This window comes from Mobula birostris, chromosome 13 (genome assembly GCF_030028105.1).
Source record: "Mobula birostris isolate sMobBir1 chromosome 13, sMobBir1.hap1, whole genome shotgun sequence".
NCBI lineage: Eukaryota > Metazoa > Chordata > Chondrichthyes > Myliobatiformes > Myliobatidae > Mobula > Mobula birostris.
The window spans coordinates 13,234,531-13,258,457 of NC_092382.1; the positions used below are offsets into that span (position 1 = coordinate 13,234,531).

The following is a 23,927-nucleotide window of genomic DNA, read 5'->3' on the forward strand; positions in this document are numbered from 1 at the left end:
CACTGCATCAGTTCCCAGGATGTGGCTGTCTTCCCTTCGCTGTTCCCAGGGTGCGGCTGTCCTCCCTCCGCTCTTCCCAGAATGTGTCTGTCTCCCTCCGCTGTTCCCAGGATGTGGCTGTCCTCCCTCCACTATTGATACTGTCCTCACTCACATTTACCATAAGTCGTGCTCCACCCATCTTGCTACCACCGTAATAGTGATAGAGTCCTTCTTGTCCTTACCTACCACCCCTTCAACCTCTGCAACTTCCACCATCTCCAAAGAGATCTTACAACTAAACATATATTCACCCTCCTCTCTCCCACCCCGCCCTCTTCTTTCAACAGGGATCACTCTCTCCACAATTCCCTTGTTCATTCATTCTTCCTCACTAATCTCCCTTCAGCCACTTATCCCTGAAAGCGACCTATGTGCGACAGCTACCCGTACACCTCCTCCCTCACCTCTATTCAGAGCCCAAAACAGTCCTTCCAGGAACACTTCACCTGCGAACCTGCTGGGGTCACCTATTGTGTCCTATGCTCCCGATGCGGCCTCATTTACATTAGTGAGACCCGCCATAAATTGGGAGACCGTTTTGTTGAGCATCTCTGTAACACCTGCCACAAGGACGACAAGGAGAAGTAGCCGAACATTTTAATTCCGATTCTCTTTCCGACGTCTCGATCGATGGCCTCCTCTTGTGCCAAGATGAGACCGCCCTCAGGGTGGAGGAGCAACAACTTGTATTCAATCTGAGTACCCTCCAACCCGATTGTATGAATATTGAATTCTCCTTCCAGTAAACAAATTTCCACCCCGCCCACTTCTCTATTCCCCACTCTGAACTTTCATTACTCATCACCAGCCTATTACTTCCCCCTGGGTCCTCTCTTTCCCTTTCTCCTATTGATAACACTCCAATTCTTTATTCTCCAGCCCTTGACCTGCCCATCACTTAACTTCAGCTATAACCTTCCAGCTCGCCTCTTTCTCCTCCCCGACCTTTTTAATCAGATATCTTCCCCATATTCCCCAGCAAAGAAGAAGGCTCTTTGCACAAAATGTTGAATGTTTACTCTTTTCCATAGATACTGCCTGATGTGCTGAGTTCCACCAGCATTTTTTGTGCGTTGCTTTGTATTTCCAGCACTTGCAGGCTTTTTCGTGTTTACGTATAGTAATTACCATAACTATTATTTGGGCGTTGTTGAGATTATATCGGGAATCTGATGTAAAATCCTGCACCTCATACTCACACGGGTTATACAGACCAAAGAACAAACTGCCGGTGGAACTCAGTGGGTCGGGCAGCATCTGTGGAGGGAAATAGACCGTCAAAATTTTGGGCTGAGAACCTACTTTTGGACTGAGAGTGGACAGGTAATAGTCAGAGAAAAGAGGTGAGGGGTGGGGATCCGACAAGAGCTGGGGTGTGAGAAGTGGATCCAGGTGAGGCGGGAAGTGGGAAGTTGGAAATAGTGACGGGGGTGGGAATAGAGTGGTGGGGGCAGCACGGGGCTGCAGAAGAAGGAATTTAATTCTATGAACGATTAACAAAGAACTTAGAGAGTATTTGTTTTAGAGATTCACCAGACTGATTCCTGGAGGACGATGAAGATCAGTGATCGTCTTCCCATAAAAAAAGAGGTCGACAGATTTGTGGAGACCGAAGGGATCGAGGAAATGAGGATCGGGGCAGAAACAAGGGGCTGAGATGGGAGAGCAGTCGTCATCTTGTTGATGGTTAGACAGGCTGAATGGCCACCTCCTGCTGTTTCTCATTTGATGTTTCAGTGTTTCTGCCCAGTGAGGAATGTGAATAGAAATTAGTGTTTATAAACATAGAAGAGATTTGAATTGAACCTGCACAATTCCTGTTGGAGTGGGAGTTGTGTATCGGATCGGTGTGGGAATCGAACTGCTAACTCTGAGAACAGGGAGGTGGAGCTAAGGGGGGACGTCGACTCAGAGGCCTGCTTCGGGCATTTTCATGCCTTACAAGGCGCAGATTCGAAATCTGTGTGGGGCGCCACTCCTCGCACAGACACGAGAGCACTGTGTGATTAAGTGCCTTGCTCAAGGACACAAACATGTTGCCACAGCTGAGGCTCGAACTAGCGACCTTGAGATCACTAAATGAACTCCTTAACCACTTGGCCAAGTGCCCAACACAAGGGGATAATGAGCTAAGGGGACAGCGAAGGTACTAAGGGAAAAATTGAAAATGTAGCTGGTGTAAATAAGAAATAATGTGTAAAATGTGGCAGGTGGGTCGGGCAGTGGGTGTGGGGCGAGGAGCAGAGTCACCGGTTCAAGTGGGAGACACTCCACTCGTCACGTGATCTAGTTTCTCGCTCCCATTTCAAGCGCAGATCTGCAGCATCTGCGGGGTTTTCGCTTCCGAGGCCCCGCCCCGTCCCGCCCTCACAGTCCCCGGATGGACGCTGGTTTTCTTTCCTTTCTCTGTTGAAACGGATCGTCGGCGGGGAGTCGGTGGACGGATTGCTGTCTGCGGGGCAAATAAATCAAGTTCCCACCGGTGAGTACTGAGGCCGGTCACTCGGTTGAACGACAGGGGCAATTTACCATCGGTGAGTACTGAGGCAGATCCCAAGGGGGACGACCTGATGTTGTTCAGAGAGTCCCGTTAACTTCTCGGAACTGCAGGGCTCCTCCCGCTTCATGGACATATCCTGCCCGGGTCGGTCCGGGTTTTGGAACCTTCACACCGAGCCGCCTGAGTTGAGCCGCCGCTCAGCCCCTGTTGCACTGGTCCCAGGTGCGGGATGAGGTGGTGATGCCGGGACTAAACCCATCGGTCCGGTTGTAGTTGGGGAACTTTACCTCCATGACCCGGCCCCGTATCGGATCCAAACTTCACCTGGATCGATAGTTATTTTGCATATTTCCAGCACAGTAGAAGCAGCCGTTCGGCCTGTTGTGTTCTTGCAGACACAAGGGTTAAACAGAGTAATAACACCCTCGGGACAATGCTCCACGTGTATGAATAGTTTCATTTTCCCCCGTTCAGACAGGACAGTGAGATCCGGATCTCTCACGTCCTCTCGGGGGACTGGGAAGTTTATTTCCATCTTCTTTCCATGACTACGACTTGCCGAAATGCTGACAGTGTTTCCCGATATATGAGCCTATTAATGCGAGAATTAAGTCTTTTTCATCTATCTGGGCTTCTCAGAAGTGTGTACGCTGCCTGCAGAATTTCCAAAGGAGCACGGTTAAATTGGGGAGTCTTTATTTTTTTTACATGTACTGAGGTAGAGTGAAAATCGTGTCTTCGTTATCATCGACATAGATCAATACATTACAGCAGTACATTGAGGTAAAACAATACTACAGTGTAACAACTCATTCTGGTTACAGAGAAAGTGCAGTGCTGATAGGTATGTGGTTCAAGGTTACATCGATTTAGACTGTGAGGTCAGGAGTCCACTCACCACGCTGGAGAACATTCAGTTCGCTTATAACAGCAGAATACAAACTGTCCTTGAAACTGGTGGTATGTTTCTGTTCCCTTTAATCTTCGACCCGAGGGAGGGTGAGAAGTGAGAATGTTTACGGTTCCGGGGATCTTTCATTATGTTGGCTGATTTACTGAGGCAGTGGGAAGTGTAGACTGAGTCCATGGAGGGGAGGTTGGTTTCTATGATGTGCTCAGCTGTGTCCACGGTTCTCCGCTACTTCATTCGGTTAAAGAAATAGCAGTAGACAGTAGTTGTATTAAGCTGTGCGGTAGCGGGATGGGCTACTTTCTCCGGAGCACCGATGAAGCTTGTAGAGTGGAAAACGACATATACCGAACTTCTTATTCAAGTCAAGTCAAGTCATGTTTATTGTCATTTCGACCATAAGCTGCTGGGGCAGTACACAGTAAAAACGAAACAACGTTCCTCCAGGGCTATTGTTTGTTCTGGCTTTGTTATATTGGAATCTGTTATCTAGTAGTGTGTACTATTATTTCAGTGTCTGTGTATTACTGGACGACCATCGGAGAGTGCACTTGATTCCTTCTCCCACCGGGTTCCATCTGCTTATTCCCTGCCCATCTGGTTCAACCTCTGTCCAGTCTGAATCCCACCAACTGAATGATATATATCAACCCACTGTTCAATCTCTGTCCAGCCTGCGTCCCAATGCCGCGATGATATATATCAACCACCTTGTTCAATCTCTGTCCAGTCTGTATCCCATTGCTGCAATGATATATTTCAGCAAACTCTCTTCTAAACTTTGTCTTCATTGTGAAGTTTTGTTTTGCATCTTTTCCAGGATTGTTTTTTTGATAGCTGGAGCTACCAGAGGTTTAATTGAACACAGCAGGTGGCAGCGTAAAAACAGCCATTTCAATTTTAGTTTCCCCGTTACAAAATGGCTGCAGTGTTAATCTTTGTAATAATAGAGCTCAGAGCATCTGATGTTGAGTTTGTTATTTCCTTTTTCGGTTATTTTCGGTGAGCCACTTCCTCCGTTTCCAGGGTAACGGCCCGTCAGAGCTGCAGCAAGTGTTGTACTTTTTATCGCTCTGTGGTCACCGCCTCTCAGCGTAGAGACAGTGGCCTCAGGAGCAAATGTAACAGAGTGACAGTGGGAGGAAAGGATGCTGTGAGCATTGACTGTATGGGATGTATTACACCAGGGTCAGGATGAACTGAGGAACTAACAAATGGGTTGGGGTGGGGTGGCATTTACAGTTTAGGGTGTTGTTGATATTTTACAATCAGTTACTATCTGTGCATTAAAACGAGGAGGGAGAGAATACTACAGTTGCAGGAAATTCAAAGTAAGGAGGAGAAAATACTGGAAACGCTCAGCAGATAGGCAGCATCTCGAACAGTCTCAGTTCTGAAACTGGGTCTTCCACCATTTGTCCTTTCAGAGATGTAGTCTGATGAACTGAGTTCCCAGCATTTTCTACTTTATAATTTTACATTTTGTTCCTGCTACACTGCAGGAAACATGGCAGCCAGCTGTACTGGGCGAGATCCCACGCAGCAAGAAGATTGAACTGGGATTAGCTGAGACACTGCCGCATATTACCGGCAGCAAAGAGCCCTGGGAGAGTTGGTGCTTGAGATACAATCTTGGGATGGGGTCTCCAGGAATATGGAACTGGCAGTGTTTGGGCTTCGGTCTACGTTGGTGCTTTTACAGATGTGGCTGGATGTTCCTCCTTCCACAGTGAAGCAGACGTCTCCAGGGGCTGGATATTGGTAGCGTGAGTCTGTCAGTGTGAGATGTGGAAACACCCAATGTGATATGTGGAAAAGATGTGTGAGGCTCTGGGTGTGGGCTGTGACCCTCTGAGGTTGGATCCTGGAATACCACACGTTTTCACCCAGATAAAATGAATCAGGGGATCAGGTTGTCCGGGTTTATGAGATGTTGAGCGAGTATTTCTGTTCTGTGCTCAGATGTTTGGTTCTGAGGTTCTGAAGTTCTGAAGCAAAGCAGAGAATGAGTTCCCATTCCATCCCTCGCAGGGAGAGGCTGTGATTAGTACGCTATTTTGTGTTTGCCCCAGTAGAAATAGACCGGGGTTTCAGAATTCAATTCACTTTTGGAAATTCCCCCTCACTGTCACCTGTCTATCTGCCAGTGGGAGTCAAAGGGAAACTCAAGATGCTGAAGATAGAACAGAACATGGAACAGTACATCACAGGAACAGGCACATCGGCCACAATGGTGTGCCAAACCAGATAAAAAGTAAATCAACCCCCCCCAAAAAAAAATAATGACGCCTACGTACACAATGTCCATATCCTCTCAATCTTCCTCACACCCATGTGCCTACCTAAACATCTCTTAATAGCTTCCAATGTGTTGGCTTCCACCACCATAACAGACAATGCATTCCAGGCATCCACACCTCTCTGAGTAGAAAAACTTACCCTAACATTTCCTTTGCAACTACTCCCTCACACCTTCATTGCATGTCCTCTGGTATTAGACATTTCTAACCAGTGAAACAATACTCCCCGTCTACTCTATCTATGTCTTTCATAATCTTATAAACCTCCATCCGATCTTCCCTCAGTTCCTACCACTCCATGGAGAACAACCCAAGATTTTCCACTAAAAGCTGGATGATGTTTGAATCCATTCTGATGAAAGGTTAAGAAACCGAATTGCTAACTTTTTTCCTCTCCCCACAGCTGTTCCTTACCTGCTGAGCATTTCTAGTGATTCCAGTTTATCTGTGTTACATTCATCCTGGAACATTTTGTGAGAGTTGACAGAAGAGTAAAGAAGGCACAGCTTTTCCCAGTACATTATCCTGGTACCAATTGTCCTGTTTTCCCCGGAAATGTATTCAGTACAGCTGTTGATAACAAGGTTCACAAGAATAATCTGAGGAATAAGCATTATGCATGTGGAGCATTTGATGGACCTGGGCCTGTGTTCAGTGGAGTTCAGAGGGATGGTGGTTGGGGTTTGGTGGTGGTGGGGGGTGGAAGTTAGGGCGGGGGTGATTATTTACACCAACTGAATAACAGCAAGTCTGGATGCACTGGGAATGGAGAGGGTGTCTTGATTAGACGGAGAGTCTGGGATCTGAGAGTGCTGCCTCAGAATAAACAGACTTCACTTTAAAACTGAGACGAGAGCAATTACTTCAGCCAAAGGTTGGTTCATCTGTAGAATTTGATGCCACAGAGGGTGGTGGAGGCTATCGTTCGGTATATTCATGTTCTGGATTGCTAAATAGGTCGAGTGTTATAGCAGGGAAGCAAGAATATGGGGTTGGAAAAAAAAACATCCTCCGTGATTGATTATGGAGCAGACTGGAATGACCGAATCACCTAATTCTACTCCTATGTATTATAACTTGTATCTTATAACATGACTGAACGATGACTTCTTTGTATCCCATCACAAACAAGAGAAGATCTTCAGATGCTGGAAATTCAAGCAACACACACAAAATGCTGGAAGAACTCAGCAGACCAGGCAGCATTAATGGAAGAGAGTAGAGTCAACGTGCACATGTTGCCTGGCCTGATGGGTTCCTCCAGAATTTTCTGTCTGTTCTTTTGTATCCAAGACAGGTTATGTAAAGTGTGAGGGACAGTTCCAGATTTCTTCACTCAGATCATATCTGTATTAAGATTTAAATTTCAGGTTAATGCTTTGTTCTTGTTTGTGTTAGTAACATATTTCATTATCTGTCTGGTTAAATTTAGACCTGCGGTGAGAGGTTTATTGGAAGAAAAGCCCACGACTGGAAGCGAACCACAACTGAAGATGAGGGAACAGCAAGAATGGAACCAGCCCGAGGACTGAGAGCATCAACTGGAGAGAACCCTTCTGACTCGAAGTTTCCATTAATTCAGCCAGGAGAAAGTTTGGTGAGTCTCATTTACTCTAACATTGGTCCTTTAGACATTGCACTTCTGTACCAAGGAAAATAGGAAATAGCTGGAATGAGACTAAATAAACCTAGATGTGCCAGTTATGTCAGTTGCAATCATTCCAGATCTGCTAATATGCTGTCGGCATCAGCTCTGTGAAGCCACGCACATTCCCTCATATTGTTTGCTCATTTCAAACTTGTCACTTCCGATTTTTCCTTGCTTTGTCTGTGAAATGCGTTTAGAATTTCTTCCCTCTATTAGACGCCGCAGTTGTTTCCTGCTGTAGTGATAACAGAAATGTGGAATTACCATGACTACTACTACATCTACTCAGGCCTAGGGGGCCGGCGTCAGGCACGATGACGGACTCCCCACTGCTCCGTCTGCCTCATCAGTGTGTTCAGTTCACCTACATTAGCCGTGCCGCTGTCTTCTAGGACCGTGTTGACCATAGTCTTGAGAGGGCGCCCAGGGTTCATCCTCCCATGTTTCAGCTCCCATATGATGACTAGGCTGGCAGGTAGCTCGGGGTGTCGTACCATGAACTGCAGCAACATGTCATTAATTCCCCCGTCTATTGCAAGCTGCAATGATATACTTGCCCTCAAGTATATCGTCGTGCAAGCCTCTGCTAAGAGCAAACCCTCTTGAAGCCAAATGTCCCAGCACCACATTTCATTCAGTCCTAACTAGCAACAGCCAACCAATAAATAATACTTACATACCCTGGCGTCATAAACTATTTTTTTTTACCAAAAAATTGTCAGAATCCGTGCTCAAGCAGAAGTAGGTTTTGCAATGTTCCCATCTGACCCTGTAGCAAAGGCACAGGTTACATCTGACTTGAGATGAACGAATGTCCACGCAGCCAGGACTGCTACAGCTGCCGGAGTCGGTTTAAACTCAGTCGTTGAGGGATGGGAAGCAGCCTGTTGAGTCAGATGATGAAGCCGTTGATATTAAGGAAGATGCAATGTTCAGAGAGACTGCGGAAGGATTAGCTGTGGATAGGGCATCATGTAATGAAAAGCAGCATCAGTTTCCCCTCCCCCTCCCCCGACTCCCCTTCTCACTCTCCTGTTTTTTTTTTACCAGTATTAATCACGGGAGTCAGGAACTCTTTCTGCTCACAGACCAGTGAAAGTAAAGCCTTTGATTCCATTTCAGAGCCCAGTTTCTTTATAAAGAGTGGTGTTGAAGTGTTTTCCAGATGAACATGGGGGAATGTGTAACGGAAGTTTGAATCAGATCAGCAGCAGCTTCGGAAAGCCGAGTGGTCCACTTATGCATTTGGTGCGTTGATTAGAAAAGTTCTGACAGTTTAATTAGTGTAAGCCAATATAACTTCTGCATATTAATTATATTGTGGAACTGAATAGAAACACTACATTGATTAGGTATATACATGGATATTTATGAGTTAGTGTTGTACCGCAGCGGGTTGCGGATCGACCATGACTCATTCGGTGAGCTGGCCAGCACGGTACGGGACCGAGGGCCAGGCTCCCGCGGTCTCTGTTACTGACTCGACAGTCTCCCCATCTACCGCGCGCTCCAGCTCACCACCCCTCCCACTGCCCACGCGCGCCCTCTGGCGGAGCGCCGTCACCCTCGCGCTCCCGTGCTGACGCTGCGCGTGCCCGGTATCTCCCGTGAAGTGACGTGAGATTTACTTGTCTCTCATTGGTGACAGCAAATGCCAATTTAGCATACCAACCAATGGGAATATGGGGTTTGTCATTAAGGAGTTCCCTCTCTAGACCCCGCCACTTGTTTCCTAAACTGACTCTTGGGAAAGATCCAACAAGCTTGTTGCTTCAATGCCGCTCTTCCTCGCCATGGAGTTAGAGGAGCTGCAAGGGCGACGGATTGAAGAGGGAGAACAGGGGGTTTATCTCCTCTGAAGTGGCGAGGACGAAGGCTTCAATACATTTGTAGCGGACACCGGTAAAGTGTTGACCAGCAAGTGCAGTGTGCAGGGGGTGGGGGGGGGGGGGATATTGAGAGCAAGTCACGATCTTTCTCTATGACACAACGGGCTGCAGGGACTCAGTGGCTGCCTTTTGTTTGAGCTGGCTGGGTTTAAACAGCGGAGTAAACAGACCCACCTTGGGCCAGCAGCCTGTCCCAGTAACACTCACAACACGACTGTCCCAGTGGGCGCTGTGGGGACAGATGTTTGGAGTATGGTTTCTCCCTGTCTGCATCAGCAATTTATCTGAGGGACAAAATGCAACATTTACAAGTCTGTTATTGACTGAAAACATTTGTATTTATTCTGTATTTTGCTTACGATACAATCATTGTCCAACTTATGTTCCTTTAATCGTCATTCAAAACATACATGAAAACCCATGACTACAGCCAAATACAACAGCGTTACTGCACACCGAGTCTTCTTGTTGGAAACTGCCTCGGTAAGATCCCTCGAGGGCATAGCCATTGTCTGAGTAATATTATCTATCCATCGTAGTGTCTGTCATCCTCTCCTTCTTGTTTTGCCTAACATGTGAGTCTTCTCCAAGGAATCCTGTCTTCTCATGATGTGGCCAAAATATTTCATCTTCTCAAGCCTCCTAGTGAGCAGTCTGGCAGTGTTTCTTCAAGTATTGACTTGTTGGATCTTCTGGCTGTCCAACGAACTCTTCACACTTTTCTCCAGCATCCAAGTTGAAAGCGTCGATTCTTTTGTGTTCAGTCCAGCTCTCACAGCCACACATCACAACTAGAAATACCATAGACTTGACTCTACGGACTTCGGAGACAATGTTATGTGTCTGCGTTTCAGTATTTTTTCTAAATTCCCATCGCTGCCCTCCCCAGGAGTAAGCACCGTTTAATTTTCTAGCTGCATTTACCATGTAGAAACTGTTGAACTGAGGAAGACAAAATCCATCACTGCTTCCACTTCCTTTCCACTTAATACGACGGAGTTAATAGGACTGCCTGGTTTTCTTAATATTGAGCAAGGAGCCAGCTTTCTTCTTTCACTTTCATTCGAAGCTTCCTCAGATCCTCCTCACTTTCAGCCATTAGAACAGTATCACCTGCATATCTGAAGTTGTTTATCTTTTGTCTGGTAATTTTGATTCCAACATTTTGAGTCCTCTAGACCAACATTCCTCATGATGTGTTCAGCATATAGATTAAATAAGTAGGGTGACAGAATGCAGCCTTGTCATACTCCTTTCCCAATCTTGAACCAGTTTGTTGTTCCGTGGTCAGTTCTGTTGCTTCTTGATCTCCGTACAAGTTTCTCATAAGGCAGATCAGATGCCCGGGTATCCTCATTTCTTTAAGGATTTGCCATAGTTTATTATGGTCCACACTGTTGAAGGTTTTAGATTCATCATTAAAACATAGATAAATACTTTTCTGGAATTCTGCTGATTTCTCTATTATCCAGCATATGTTAGCAATTTTGTCTCTGGTCCCTCTGCCTTTTCGAAAACCAACTTGTACATCTGGTTGTTCTCGTTCCATACGTTGCTGTAGTCTTGCTTGCGTGATCTTTAGTGTCACCTTGCCACCGTGTGAAATTGTTCGGTAATTTGAACAATCCTTTACATTGACCTTCTTGGGAATTGGGATATAAACTTTTATTTTCCAGTCTAAAGGCCATTGTTAGGATTATCAGATCTGCTGGCAAATTGCGTACAACACTTTTACAGCAACATCTTTTAAAGTTTTAAACAATTCAACTGGACTCCTGTCACATCCTGCAGCCTTTTTATTGGCGCAAACACGAGGAATTCTGCAGACGCTGGAAATTCAAGCAACAGACATCAAAGATGCTGGTCCTGACGAAGGGTCTCGGCCCGAACCATCGACTGTACCTCTTCCTAGAGATGCTGCCTGGCCTGCTGCGTTCACCAGCAACTGTGATGTTTGTTGCCTTTATATTGGCAATGTTTTCTATCACCCATTTGACTTCACTTTCCAGAATGTCTGGCTCTGGATCGTCGAGGGAGTCATTGCTGGTGTCTTGGCTGTTGGGATATTTTCTGTACAATTCTTCTGTGTATTCCTGCCATTTCTTTTTGACATTTTCTGGATCTGTAAGGGCCTCCCCTTCTTTGCCTTTTACTATACTTATTTTTGCATGAAATGTTCCTTTGATTTCTCTAATCTTCTTGAATAGATCTCTTGTTTTTCCAATTCTTTGGTTTCTTCATCTTCTTTGCATCAGTCTGTTAAGTAAGTTTTCTTATCTCTCCTTTGTCTTCTTGAACGTTGTGTTCATTTGGAGGTATTTGTTCCAATGTCCTTCACTTCTCTTCGCTGCTCAGCTTTCGCAGAAATCCATTTAGCTTTCCTGGTCTTCTTTTTGTTTGCAATGCTCTTCTGGCTTCTCTCTACCAGCTTCACTGCATATTCTTGAGGGATGCTATCAACATCAAACCTTACTTTACCTTGGTTTTCCTGGTGCTCTGCAGTTTCATTTTGAATATTGCATTGAATATTGGTCTGAGATTGTCGCAGAACGGGGGCATTGTGGAGTATGGGTGCACTGTTCGCTCAATACGGCAACATGGGGTGGTGAAGATGTGTTTACCACGTCGTCCTTCAACAGTCAGGGTACTGAGTGCTGGATTTGGGACATTATTTTATTTATTTTTTTATTGAGATACAGTGAGCCGCGCTGCCCATTAGGTCCCCCGAGATCATCTGGAGGAAACCCATGTGATCACAGTGAGAACCTGCAAACTCTTACAGGCAGCGGTGGGAATTGCAACTGGGTCATTCAAACTGTAAAGACGTGTGTTAACCACTATGGGACCGTTGTATCAGTCGTTGGTGAGACTGTGTTTGTGGTACAAAGTATAGTTCTTGCCGCTATATGTTTCAAAAGGCTTGGGTAAAGTGGAAAGAGTGCAGAGACGATTTGCGAGTCTGTTGTCAGGGCCAGAAGGCCTCAGTTCTGGGGAGAGGATGACCACTCTGTTTTTACTCCCTGGAAAGTAGGAGACTGAGCAGCAATCTTACAGAAGTGTTTTAAATTTGAAGGGCAGAGTAAAGCGTGGTTTATACTTCTGCATTAACTGGACGGCGTAACCTACGCAAGTGGTCTACGCGCATTTTGAGCATTTATACTTGTGCGTTGGTGTATCTGTGCAGCTCGGCAATTCCCGCACGCCACGCATGCGCACTCACCCGCCCACGCAAGGCTTCATGGTCATGGTAGTGTCAGGGTAAACAAGACGCGAGCGTCTTTTTTCGTGCGAAATGTGTCCTCCATAATTTAGAACCATAGCACCATAGAAACTACAGCACAGAAACAGGCCTTTTGGCCCTTCTTGGCTGTGCCAAACCATTTTCTGCCTAGTCCCACTGACCCGCACATGGACCATATCCCTCCATAAACCTCCCATCCATGTATCTGTCCAATTTATTCTTAAATGTTAAAAAAAGAACCCACATTTACCACCTCGTCTGGCAGCTCATTCCATACTCCCACCACTCTCTGTGTGAAGAAGCCCCCTCTAATGTTCCCTTTAAACTATCACCCCCCACCCTTAACCCATGTCCTCTGGTTTCTTTCTCCCCTTGCCTCAGTGGAAAAAGCCTGCTTGCATTCACTCTATCTATACCCATCATAATTTTATGTACCTCTATCAAATCTCCCCTCATTCTTCTACGCTCCAGGGAATAAAGTCCTAACCTATTCAACCTTTCTCTGTAACTGAGTTTCTCAAGTCACGGCAACATCCTTGTAAACCTTCTCTGCACTCTTTCAACCTTATTACTATCCTTCCTGTAATTAGGTGACCAAAATGGAACACAATACTTCAGATTCGGCCTCACCAATGCCTTATACAACCTCATCATAACATTCCAGCTCTTATACTCAGTACTTTGATTAATAATGATTAATAAAGGCCAATGTACCAAAAGCTCTCTTTATGACCCTATCAACCTGTGATGTCACGTTTAGGGAATTTTGTATCTGTATTCCCAGATCCCTCTGTTCCACTGCACTCCTCAGTGCCTTACCATTAACCCTATATGTTCTACGTTGGTTTGTCCTTCCAACGTGCAATACCTCACACTTGTCTGTATTAAACTCCATCTGCCATTTTTCAGCCCATTTTTTCAGCTGGTCCAAGTCCCTCTGCAGGCTCTGAAAACCTTTCTCTCTGTCTACTACAACTCCAATCTTTGTATCATCAGCAAACTTGCTGATCCAATTTACCACATTATCATCCAAGATCATTGATATAGATGACAAATAACAATGGACCCAGCACTGATCCCTGTGGCACACCACTAGTCACAGGCCTCCACTCAGAGAAGCAATTCTCTACCACCACTCTCTGTCTTCTTCCATCGAGCCAATGTCTAATCCAATTTACCAACTCTCCATGTATACCCAGCAACTGAATTTTCCTAACTAACCTCCCATGCGAGACCTTGTCAAAGGCCTTACTGAAGTCCATGTAGACAAGATCCACTGTCTTCCCTTCACCCACTTTCCTGGTAACCTCCTCGAAAAACTCCAATAGATTGGTCGAACATGACCTAACATGCACAAAGCCATGTTGACTCTCCCTAATAAGCCCCTGTCTATCCAAAAGCTTGTAGATTCTGTCTCTTAGTACTCCCTCCAATAACTTATCTACTACCAACGTTAAATTTACCGGTCTATAATTTCCCGGATTACTTTTCGATCCTTTTTCAAACAACGGAACAACCTGAGCCACTCTCCAATCCTCCGGCATCTCAACTGTAGACACTGACATTTTAAATATTTCTGCCAGGGCCCCTGCAATTTCAACACTAGTCTCCTTCAAGGTCCGAGGGAACACCCTGTCAGGTCCCAGAGATTTATCCACTTTAATTTTCCTCAAGACAGCAAGGAGCTCCTCCTTTTCGATCTGTACAGTTTCCATGATCTCACTACTTGTTTCCCTTAATTCCATAGACTTCATGCCAGTTTCCTTAGTAAATACAGATGCAGAAAAAACTATTTAAGATCTTTCCCATTTCCTTTGGTTCCGCACATAGCCGACCACTCTGATCTTCAAGAAGACCAATTTTATACCTTACAATCCTTTTGCTCTTAATATACCCTGTAAAAGCTCTTTGGATTATCCTTCACTTTGACTGCCAAGGCAACCTCATGCCTTCTTTTAGCCCTCCTGGTTTCCTTCTTAAGTATTTTCTTGCACTTCTTATACTCCTCAAGCACCTTATTTACTCCCTGCTTCCTATACATTTCATACAACTCCCTCTTCTTCTTTATCAGAGTTGTAATATCCCTTGAGAACCAAGGTCCCTTATTCCTATTCAATTTGCCTTTAATCCTGACAGGAACATACAAACTCTGCACTCTCAAAATTTCTTCTTTGAAGGCTTCCCACCGACCGATCACATCCTTCCCAGAGAGCAACCTGTCCAATTTCGGAGGTCTGTAAAGCTTTATGGAAAGCATTACAACCAGAGTTCCTTCCCTGCCCTTCAGTCGCCCAATGGGAAGCTATTGCAGCGTAGGATGACATGCGATACAATGAAGCGGACCGATCACAGTTGTTGCGTTCTGCGTTGCCGCGACGCGCGATTGAATTTTGTGAGAGGTGCGCGTCGCAGCAATGCAAGCTGTCGCGTGGGGGTCCTTATCAAATTTGCGTAGGGTTTGCGGTGACGCAGAGCTTACGGCGACGCGTTGACGCAGAGTATAAACCAGGCTTAACTGACTCACTCTTTTATTTGTGTAATTCAGATCATCGCCAGCAGGTGGTGCTTTCTTCCACCCAGACGGCGGACAAGCAGCCGACAATCAACCAACGTCATTCAGAGTCAGAATGGACACAGGTATGTTCACTGGGCTCTCTGTCATTAAAACTCTGTCATCATTGTACACGTGTAGTCAAATCATCAATAGTTCAGAGGAATAAACTTGGGCGCTAAAGGGGCACAGCAAAACGTGCCATTAAACGGGGTCATTGACCCTACCGGTAAAGCGACCTTGAGCACTTGAACAATTCACCAGGTCCAGCGCAGGGACCTACAACGGGAATGGTCGAATCACTCTGCTCACCGTGCAGATCTTCACCTGAGTGAAAGGGGAAGGAGCTCCTGAATAAGGCGGGTATGGGTGAAACTCAGACAGGAATACAGCAGCGGGCAATGTATCTGTCCAGGGAACAGACAGAATTTCTGTCAGTATTTGGTACATCCTGATGTGGGAAATGCCTTCAACAGACAGTGAGAAACAGATGCTGTTTTCTGTTTGGAAGGCCAGTGGTGAATTCCCCCCGGATTTCCGGGTTGTTGCTCAATGGAGCTGAGGGGAGTTCTCGGTGTGTTTTCTGCGGCCGAGTTAAGGAGCGTTATATTGTGGGAGAACGGGCTGGGTGCGGGAGACAGTGACAGAGAAATTTTAAACAGGGAATCTGAGTGGGCTACGGAGGCATTGAATGTCCTTGGTGAATAGGATTAAAGTAAAACAAGAGGGTAAGTAGGGAAGGCAACACACAAAATGGTGGAGGAGCTCACAGGTCAGGCAGCACCTATCGAGGGAAAGGAACAATCGACGTTTCGGTTTGAGGAATCTTCAGCGGAGACTTTGTACATTGATTTCAGTGTTGTCTTGGCCACATCAAATAGAGCAGGAATGGAGGAGCATTCTTCTGGGTGAAGGTCTGTGACCAGTAATCTCCGCAAGGCTACTGGCTCGCTATGTGTCATGTGTGATGTAAATAACTTAATAATAAACTATGTATTACTCAAAATGATTAAATAGAAAGAATCACGTAGGTGGATTGGTTCGTCGATTAACCAACTCGGCGGAGTTGTGTAAATTTGGGACTGTTGTCAAAATGTTCAGCATCCAATGAGAAATATGAACAGAAAGTCACCGAGTACAGTTAATTCGGGCAAATGTGAGGAGTTGCACCTTGGGAGATCAAGTTTGCTAGCGATGTGCACAGTGAATGCTGGGACCGTTAGGAAGGCTGATGAGTGGATGGGTCTTGTGATGGATGGGCATAGCTCCCTGAAAGTGGGAACACAATTGGCAGCGTGCTAACGATGAGTTGATGTGTGAGTACGTAATTTTTAAAGTTGTGCTGTAACTGGATGAACTGTGGTTAAGAGACAATCTCAGTATTGTGCACAAATCTGGTAGCCATATCATGAGAATGATGTAGAGGCTCTGGCGAGGGTGCAGGTGAGTTTCACCCTGATTACAGAATATTGGCTTCTGGGAGAGGTCGATCAAGCTTGGATTCCTTTCTCTGGAGCGTCGGAGTCTGAGACCGCTATCTCAGAGAATTCATAAATTTATGAGGGGCAAAGCAAAGTTCGATAGTCCATGACTTGGTGCAAATATCAAGCACTGGAGTGAATAGGTTCAAGGTTAGAGGGTAAAGTTTAAAGGGGATTTAGGATGCATGTTTTCCACAGAGAGTAATCGGTGTCTGGAATGAGCTGCCGAGGGAGGGACTGGAAACAGATACTCAGCAGCATCTGAGAGGGTTTGAACTCATGAGTAGGCCGGGAACGGAGGGATATTGACCATGTTCCTGAAGATGGGATTGGTTTAAATTGGCATCGTGTCCGCATACACATGGTACACTCTACTATTTTATGCTCTGTGACTGACTACAGATCTGAACTCCGCAATCTCCGCCTTCCTGTCAAATTGTGAGGATCACCAACTGTTCCTGTTGACGAGATTCTACATGGAGCGACTGGAGCAGGCGATTGAGGAGGGTGTGGAGGGAGTCAGCTTCATGTTAATGGGCGAGGATCACTTCACCGGGCCAGAGTATCACGTAAGTGGTAGGAACATAGACTGAGTTTAGATTCTACTGAATCTATCACAGACTGACAGAACCAGTGTAATGTTACCTCTGGGCTATGAAAGTCCTGCAATGCTTGTGGTGAGCATCAAGAACAGAGTTTTTGTTTGCAGAAACCAACCCAGGCCTCTGTTAATATTACTGAACACATTCATTTTTAGACAGGTTAGGATACAGACAATGATTGACAGGTGAATTTGGTGACGTGACACTTGATGGACATTGCAAGTGGACAGAGAACCACTGACATCACATCATGTTCCCAATGCTCGACCTTAATGGCCATTCAGCAGACTCTCTTGATTACTCCCGGGTTTCCCACAAATCAAATATATATTAACTTATTTCTCAGCTCATTTCTCGAGTCTACCTTCAACTCCATCATCAATTGAACAGGCAGGACTGAATATCGTCTCTCTTTTCAACTACTGACCCTCTTTCATTTGATCAAATATTCCAACAATCCTCATGGTTCAGTTACCTTCTGTTCCTTGTCACTGTTCCATGTTGAGTTTGTAATTACCACAGTTCCTGTTAGCACTAGGAACTGCAAAATAATATCACTGAAAATCGTCCAAGCATCTGCAGATAACACAGAATTACCAAGAAATGTCTTTCCAATGGTCCTCCTGTTACTGGGACACATTCACCTATTGCTCACCAGACTGAATTTTAGTGAAGAGCCACATATTATCCCCAACGCTAACATTCCACATGCGACAGCTGACAATTTCAATCCAACCTTCCCTCTCTGTATTACTACCATTTGACTTTGGTCTCTCTGACACGCACAAAAGTCCTGTAATTACTGTCTGCTCCTCACTGCTAGTTCCCAGCTGTAGGCTGACACTGGACTCATCATGGAGCCGGGCAGTTAATTGTGAACCTGCTGCGGTCACCAGAGATTCCCCCTGGGAAAATCAACAGTGACTCTGTCATAGTTTGACTTAGCCATAGTCATCGAACTCTACAGTACAGCAACAGGCTCTTCGGCCCATCAGGTCCACACTGACCTATTATATGCCTAGTTGCATTGATCTGCACACCGACAAGAGACATCCATGCCACTTTCATTCATGTACTTAAAGTAAATTGTTTTTAAATGATCAAATCGAATGCACATGTACCACTTCCGATGGCCGCTCGTTCCATACTCTCACCAGCCTCTGAGTGAAGAAGTTCTCCCTCAAATTTCCTTTCATCTTTCATCCTTAATCTATGGCCTCTAATTCCAGTCTCACCCAACCTCAGTAACAGATGCCTATTTGCATCTACTCTATCTATACCTTTTATAAACTTTTATACCTCTATCACATCTCTCCTCGTCCTCCTACACCCTATGGCAGTCCTAACCTATTCAAACTTTCCCTCTACCTCAGGCCCTCAAGTCCTGACAACACCTTGTAATTTTTTCTGCACTCGTTCAATCTTATTGATATCCTTCCGAGAGGTAGGTGGGCTGCGTGCGGGTCGGTGGGACTAGGTGAGGTTAAGCGTTCGTCACGGACTAGAAGGGCTGAGAAGGCCTGTTTCCGTGCTGTAATTGTCATCTGGTTATATGGTTACATTGCTCCCAATTAGCCTCTGCAACATGAATTTCAACATAATATCCCAACTTCTGTATTCGATATTTTGATTTAAGAAGGCCCATATCCTAAACGTTTTATCAGGACATCTACCTTTGACAACACTTTTAAGCAATTTTGGATCTGTATTCCCTGATATCTTGGTTTTACCGCACCGCTCATTGCCAAACCACTCAATGTCTTAATGCTATCCTAGTTTGTCCTCAAATAGTGCAACACCTCACACTTGTCTTCATTAAATTCTATCTGCCGATCTCCACTCCACCTTCTTCCAGCTGTTTCAGGTCCCGCTGCAAACTCTGATAAACTTCCTCGCCGTTACTACCTAGATGTTATCCACAGATTTACTGACTCAGTTTACCACATTATCATCCAGATCCATGAAGCACACCACTAGTCATAGACCTCCAGTCAGAGAATCTCTACTGCCTCTTTTAGATTCTCTCACGAATCCAATATCTAAACTAACTTACTACCATGTCATGAATGCCAAGCGACTTAACCTTATTAACCAGGCTCCCATGAGGGACCTTGTCAAAGGCCCTGCTGAAGTCCATGTAGACAACATCCCTCACTTGCCTTCACTGCTCCCCTGGTAACATCCTCGAGAAACCATAAGATTGGTAAGACAAGATATACCAGGTACAAATCAGTGATGACTATACCTGATGAATCCTTGTCCATCCAAATACTCATACCCAGTCCCTTAGAATACCCACCAATAACTTTACCACCACTGTTGTCAGGCTCACGACCCTATAATTCCCCAGCTTATTTCTACAGCCTTTTCAAACAGCAGAACAACATTATCTACCCTCCAATACTTCTGCATCTAACATTTTAAATATCTTTACTGGAACACCTGCAAGCTCTGCACTCGCCTCAGACAAATTATGAAGGAAAACCCTGGGGATTTACCCTCCCTAATCTGCCTCAAGACAGCAACCACCTCCTCCTCTGTATAGAGTCCATGATCTCACTGCAGTTCCGCCTCACTCTAAAGATGCTGTATGTCTCCTGAGTAAATATAACTGTAAAAAATCCATTTTAAGTCTCCCCCATCTACTTCAGCTTCAAGCACAAATGCCCTCTCTGAGCTTCAAGCACAAATGCCCACTCTGAGCTTCAAGCACAAATGCCCACTCTGAGCTTCAAGCACAAATGCCCACTCTGAGCTTCAAGAGGACCAATTTAGACCGTTGGAATATTTTTGTTCTAAATACATTTGATGAAGGATTTGGGGTTCTCTTTTCCCTTGTCTGCTGTAGCAAACTCAGGCTGTACTTTCGCCCTCTTGATTTCCTCCTGTAGTAACTCTTGCATTTCCTGTACTCATCAAATGCCTCATTTGATCCTTTGAGCCTATACTTGTGATATGCTCAGGGCCTTGATATCTCTTTTTTTAAAAAAAAAAGAAGAAAACAACATTCCCTAAACGAAGGTACCCTTGTCTTTTATTCTGTCGGGAACATTCAAACTCTTCATTTGTGGTCATTTATGTATTTGAACTCGGTACTCTCAAAATATAGGTTTTGGAGGCCCTACACTTACCAAGCACATCTGTACCAGAAATCAACCAGTCCCAATCCACTTTCATCAGATCCTTTCTGGTACCATTAAAATTGGCTTTTCTCCAATTTAAAGTCTTAACCCAAAGACCAGACCCATCCTTTTCCATAATGATTGTTAAACTGATGTTATTATGATCACCAGATCCAAAGTGTTCTCCTGCACACTCCTCTGTTGCTTGCCCTGTTTTGTTCCCTAATAGGGATTCCAGAATGCACTCTCTCCAGTTGTGACCTGAATATATCGATTACAGAAACTTCCCTGGACACATTTGACCTACACTATCCCATCCAGCCCTTTAACCCAGTGAGTCAGTCAATAAATGGAAAGTCAATTGTCTACCATCAGAATCTTATGTTTCTTGTTTCTGTGAACTCCCTGCACGTTTGTTCTTCTAAATCCCATTGATTATTGGGTGCTCTATAATATAATCCAACTAACATGGTCATCCCTTTCTTAATCCGTAGTTTCACCTATGTAGTCTCATTGGACCAGCTATCCAGTTTGTCCTGTCTGAGCAATGCAGTGACATTTTCTCTGACTAGTTATGCCACCCGTCCCTCTGTAATCCCTCCCACTCTATCGAATCGTGTCTAATGCAACGGAACACTGGAATGCTGAGCTGTTAATCCTGCGCCTCCTCCAACCAAATCACAACAATGGTTACAATGCTGTAATTCAATGTGCTGATCCACATGCTAGGCCGATCTGTCTTTCATACAGTACTCCTTGCATTGAAATAATACGTATTTTGGGAAAAACAATTCTCATCCTTTAGTTTCCTGACTTTGTATGTTGGCTTAACAACATCTTTCCCACACAACCACTCCACCATCCATGCTGGTTCCTCACCCCCTGCAACTCAAGTTTGACACCTCCCCTCTCTCCATGCAGCGCTAACAACCCTTCCCACAGGGGTATCAGTCTGCCTCCAGTTCGGGTGTAAAACGATCACGGCTGTCCAGGCCACAACTTCCTTGGAAGAGAGCCCAAACATCCAAACATCTGAAGCCCTCGGTCATGCACCATCTCATCAGCCAGACGTTAAACTATATTATCGTCCTATTTCAGTCCTCCCCAGCATGGGGCACGGGTAGCAATCTTAAGAACACAACCCTGGAGTTCCTGCACTTCAGTTTAGCATCTAACTCCATGAACTCACTTTGCAGGACCTCATCACACTTACTACTCTTGTCATTGGTACCAACGTGGACCATGACCTCTGGCTGCTCACACTGCCCTTAAGAAAGTTTCAGACTCGAACCGAGATATCCCTGACACACCATCCAGAAATATTGTTCTCGTCAACAGAACCTCCAGTCTGTTTTCCTAACCGCGGAATTCCCCCTGTTAGTTCAGCTCACGCTTCTCACTCGTTCTGAGTCACAAAACCAAACTCGGTATCAGAGGCTTAGTGACCGTGGCTTTCCTCTGCTAGGTCATACCCCGAAACAGAAACCTGTATACCTGTTACAGAGGAGTTTCCTGCAGTGGCTGCCTCTCAGTTACCTGTGTCCTGCGCCTTAGGTATAGCTCCATCCCTGTATAGCCTGTCAGTCAACCTCTCATCCTCTTGAATGATCCTGGGTTCAACCAGCTCCAGCTCCAATTCCTGATCACAGTCTGTAAGAAGCTGCAGCTGGATGCAATTTCCTGAAGGTGTAGTTATCGGGGACACTGGCGGTCTCCCTGCTTTGCCACACCCCGTATGAAGAGCATTCCACTATCCTGCCTGGTATTCTCACTGTTCTAACCATGAAACGGAAGGGAAAATACTATCTAAAATCTACCTAAAGCCTCCGCCTCTCCTCACTGAACCCTCTCTGACACAAACCCTCAACTCCCCTCTCTATTTCTGACTCACTCACACTATGTCTGCTCTGCCTAAACCTTGCCAAGTGGAGGATTCCCCGCAATCTGTGGCGCAGGAAGTCCCGACTGACCTCACTCGCTTCTTTTTAGATACTTTCCTTGCTATGAACACTTCAATGGCTGTTAGATTTCTCTGGCGAGTAGAATGTGCTGGGTCAGTCCATGTTCGGCGTAGATTTGTACCCATCCCTCCGCTCCTCAATATATTCCCCATTGTTCATTACAGAGCGTGACTGAGCTGGCGGAGAAGGGAAACCGAGCAGGCGCTTCCAAACTCCTCCTGGATCTGGTGATGGAGAAGGGCTCCGGGGCCCGGAGGGTGATGTGGGAATCCTTTGTGAAACTACACCACCATTTACCGAAGCTGAGCAGAATATTGAATGAAATATGGGAACGTGGTATGGTGAACAATACACTGTGTGTTACAGATGTAAATGCTGATAAATTTACAGTATTACACAGAACAGACTTCATACAGGTTAATCTGTTTGAACAGGTGATGCCCAGTTCGCCTACATGGACACTGAGCGGGGTTTATCTGAAGTGCCCGCACATCTGAAAGGTAAGCGATGGGATAGAAACCTCAAAGTCTTTATTTCTCTCTGTGAATATGTACGCCTGCTTAGCTTTTGTCGGAATCAGGTTTCTGTTGTTGGGTCTGGAGGACCATCGCCCTCAAGCACCGAGCGACGTTTGCAGCTTTCGAGCAGAACCGTCCAAGGTAAGTCCATTGGCCGGCCGCAGGGGACGATGCAAGTTTGCGAATTCTGCGTTCGGCAGCGCCGACGAGAAGCCCTGAGAGTTGCCAGTTCCTAAACTAACTGAAGGCAGAGGGATCCATATGGAACCATGAATCCCAGGTTAGGAAGTCTAACATCACTGCATCCAATGGCAAAACGCAGATCTCCTGGGAATCTCCAACAGTGCGGTGACCCAGAACAGCCTCCATGCATCGGGTCCTCAGAGAAGAGGTGGCTGTGGAGAGGTTATCAAGGCTTTAATACCACTCCTGGCTCAGACTGGATAAGGAATAAATTTTCTTTTCTATTACAAGGTGACCAAATCTGAAAACGTGAGTCCCGAACAACATCTTATAACTGCAATGTGTATTCAATGTGCTGACTGATGTTGGCCTTCTTCACCATCGCAACTCCCTGAGATGCTGCTTTCAGCGAACTATGCACCAACACTCCCACTTTCCACTGTTTAATATCGGTCCAGCGGGAACCTGGCATTTACTGTATATTAGGGGCATTAATAGGAGATGTCAAAAGTAGTTTTCTTTATTTTTTTACATGAGGAGTGGTGTCCGGAAAGCACTGCTGGGGTGGTGGCTAAGGCTGATACATTAGGGTCATTTAAGAGACTCTGAAAAACATGGATGAAAGAAATATTGAAGGTTATGTGTTATGCAGGAGTGAAGGAGTAGAGTGATTGTGGACTTGGTTAATAAGGTCAGTACAATATCCCCTCTTTTGCAGAAGATAACCAGTGAAGGGATTGTGTATCACACTCAAAGTACAACCACAACAGTGAACTATCCAGGATTGTGCGCGTTGACCTCATCGGCGGGCGGGGGGGGGGGGGTAGTGCAAATGTAACCTTGAGGAAAGATGTCAAACCAATGGGCGGGGAAATTATTTTGCTCAAGGATTCATTTTCAGCACTGTATATCAGAATTTTGCCTGAACTTCAGCAAAGTTTTATCGAGAGTAAATGTTTTGGAAAGCTCAGGAACATTA

At 45.4% G+C, this 23,927-nt stretch overlaps 1 protein-coding gene across 4 annotated transcripts in view; it reads left to right on the top strand.

Annotated features, from left to right (window-relative positions):
• Nucleotides 1–2,430: 2,430 nt before the first annotated feature.
• The window catches only part of LOC140208387 (NACHT, LRR and PYD domains-containing protein 3-like), a 31,220-nt gene continuing 9,723 nt past the window's right edge, over nucleotides 2,431–23,927 (top strand). Inside the window, exons 1-6 of one of the 4 annotated variants that reach the window (XM_072277046.1) lie at nucleotides 2,431–2,524; nucleotides 7,185–7,349; nucleotides 15,076–15,167; nucleotides 16,965–17,131; nucleotides 22,412–22,583; nucleotides 22,682–22,747. In XM_072277046.1, the coding sequence (XP_072133147.1) occupies nucleotides 15,158–15,167; nucleotides 16,965–17,131; nucleotides 22,412–22,583; nucleotides 22,682–22,747 (415 nt within the window). In that variant the 5' untranslated portion in view covers nucleotides 2,431–2,524; nucleotides 7,185–7,349; nucleotides 15,076–15,157. The other 3 variants (XM_072277049.1, XM_072277047.1, XM_072277048.1) reach the window with 3 other exon arrangements.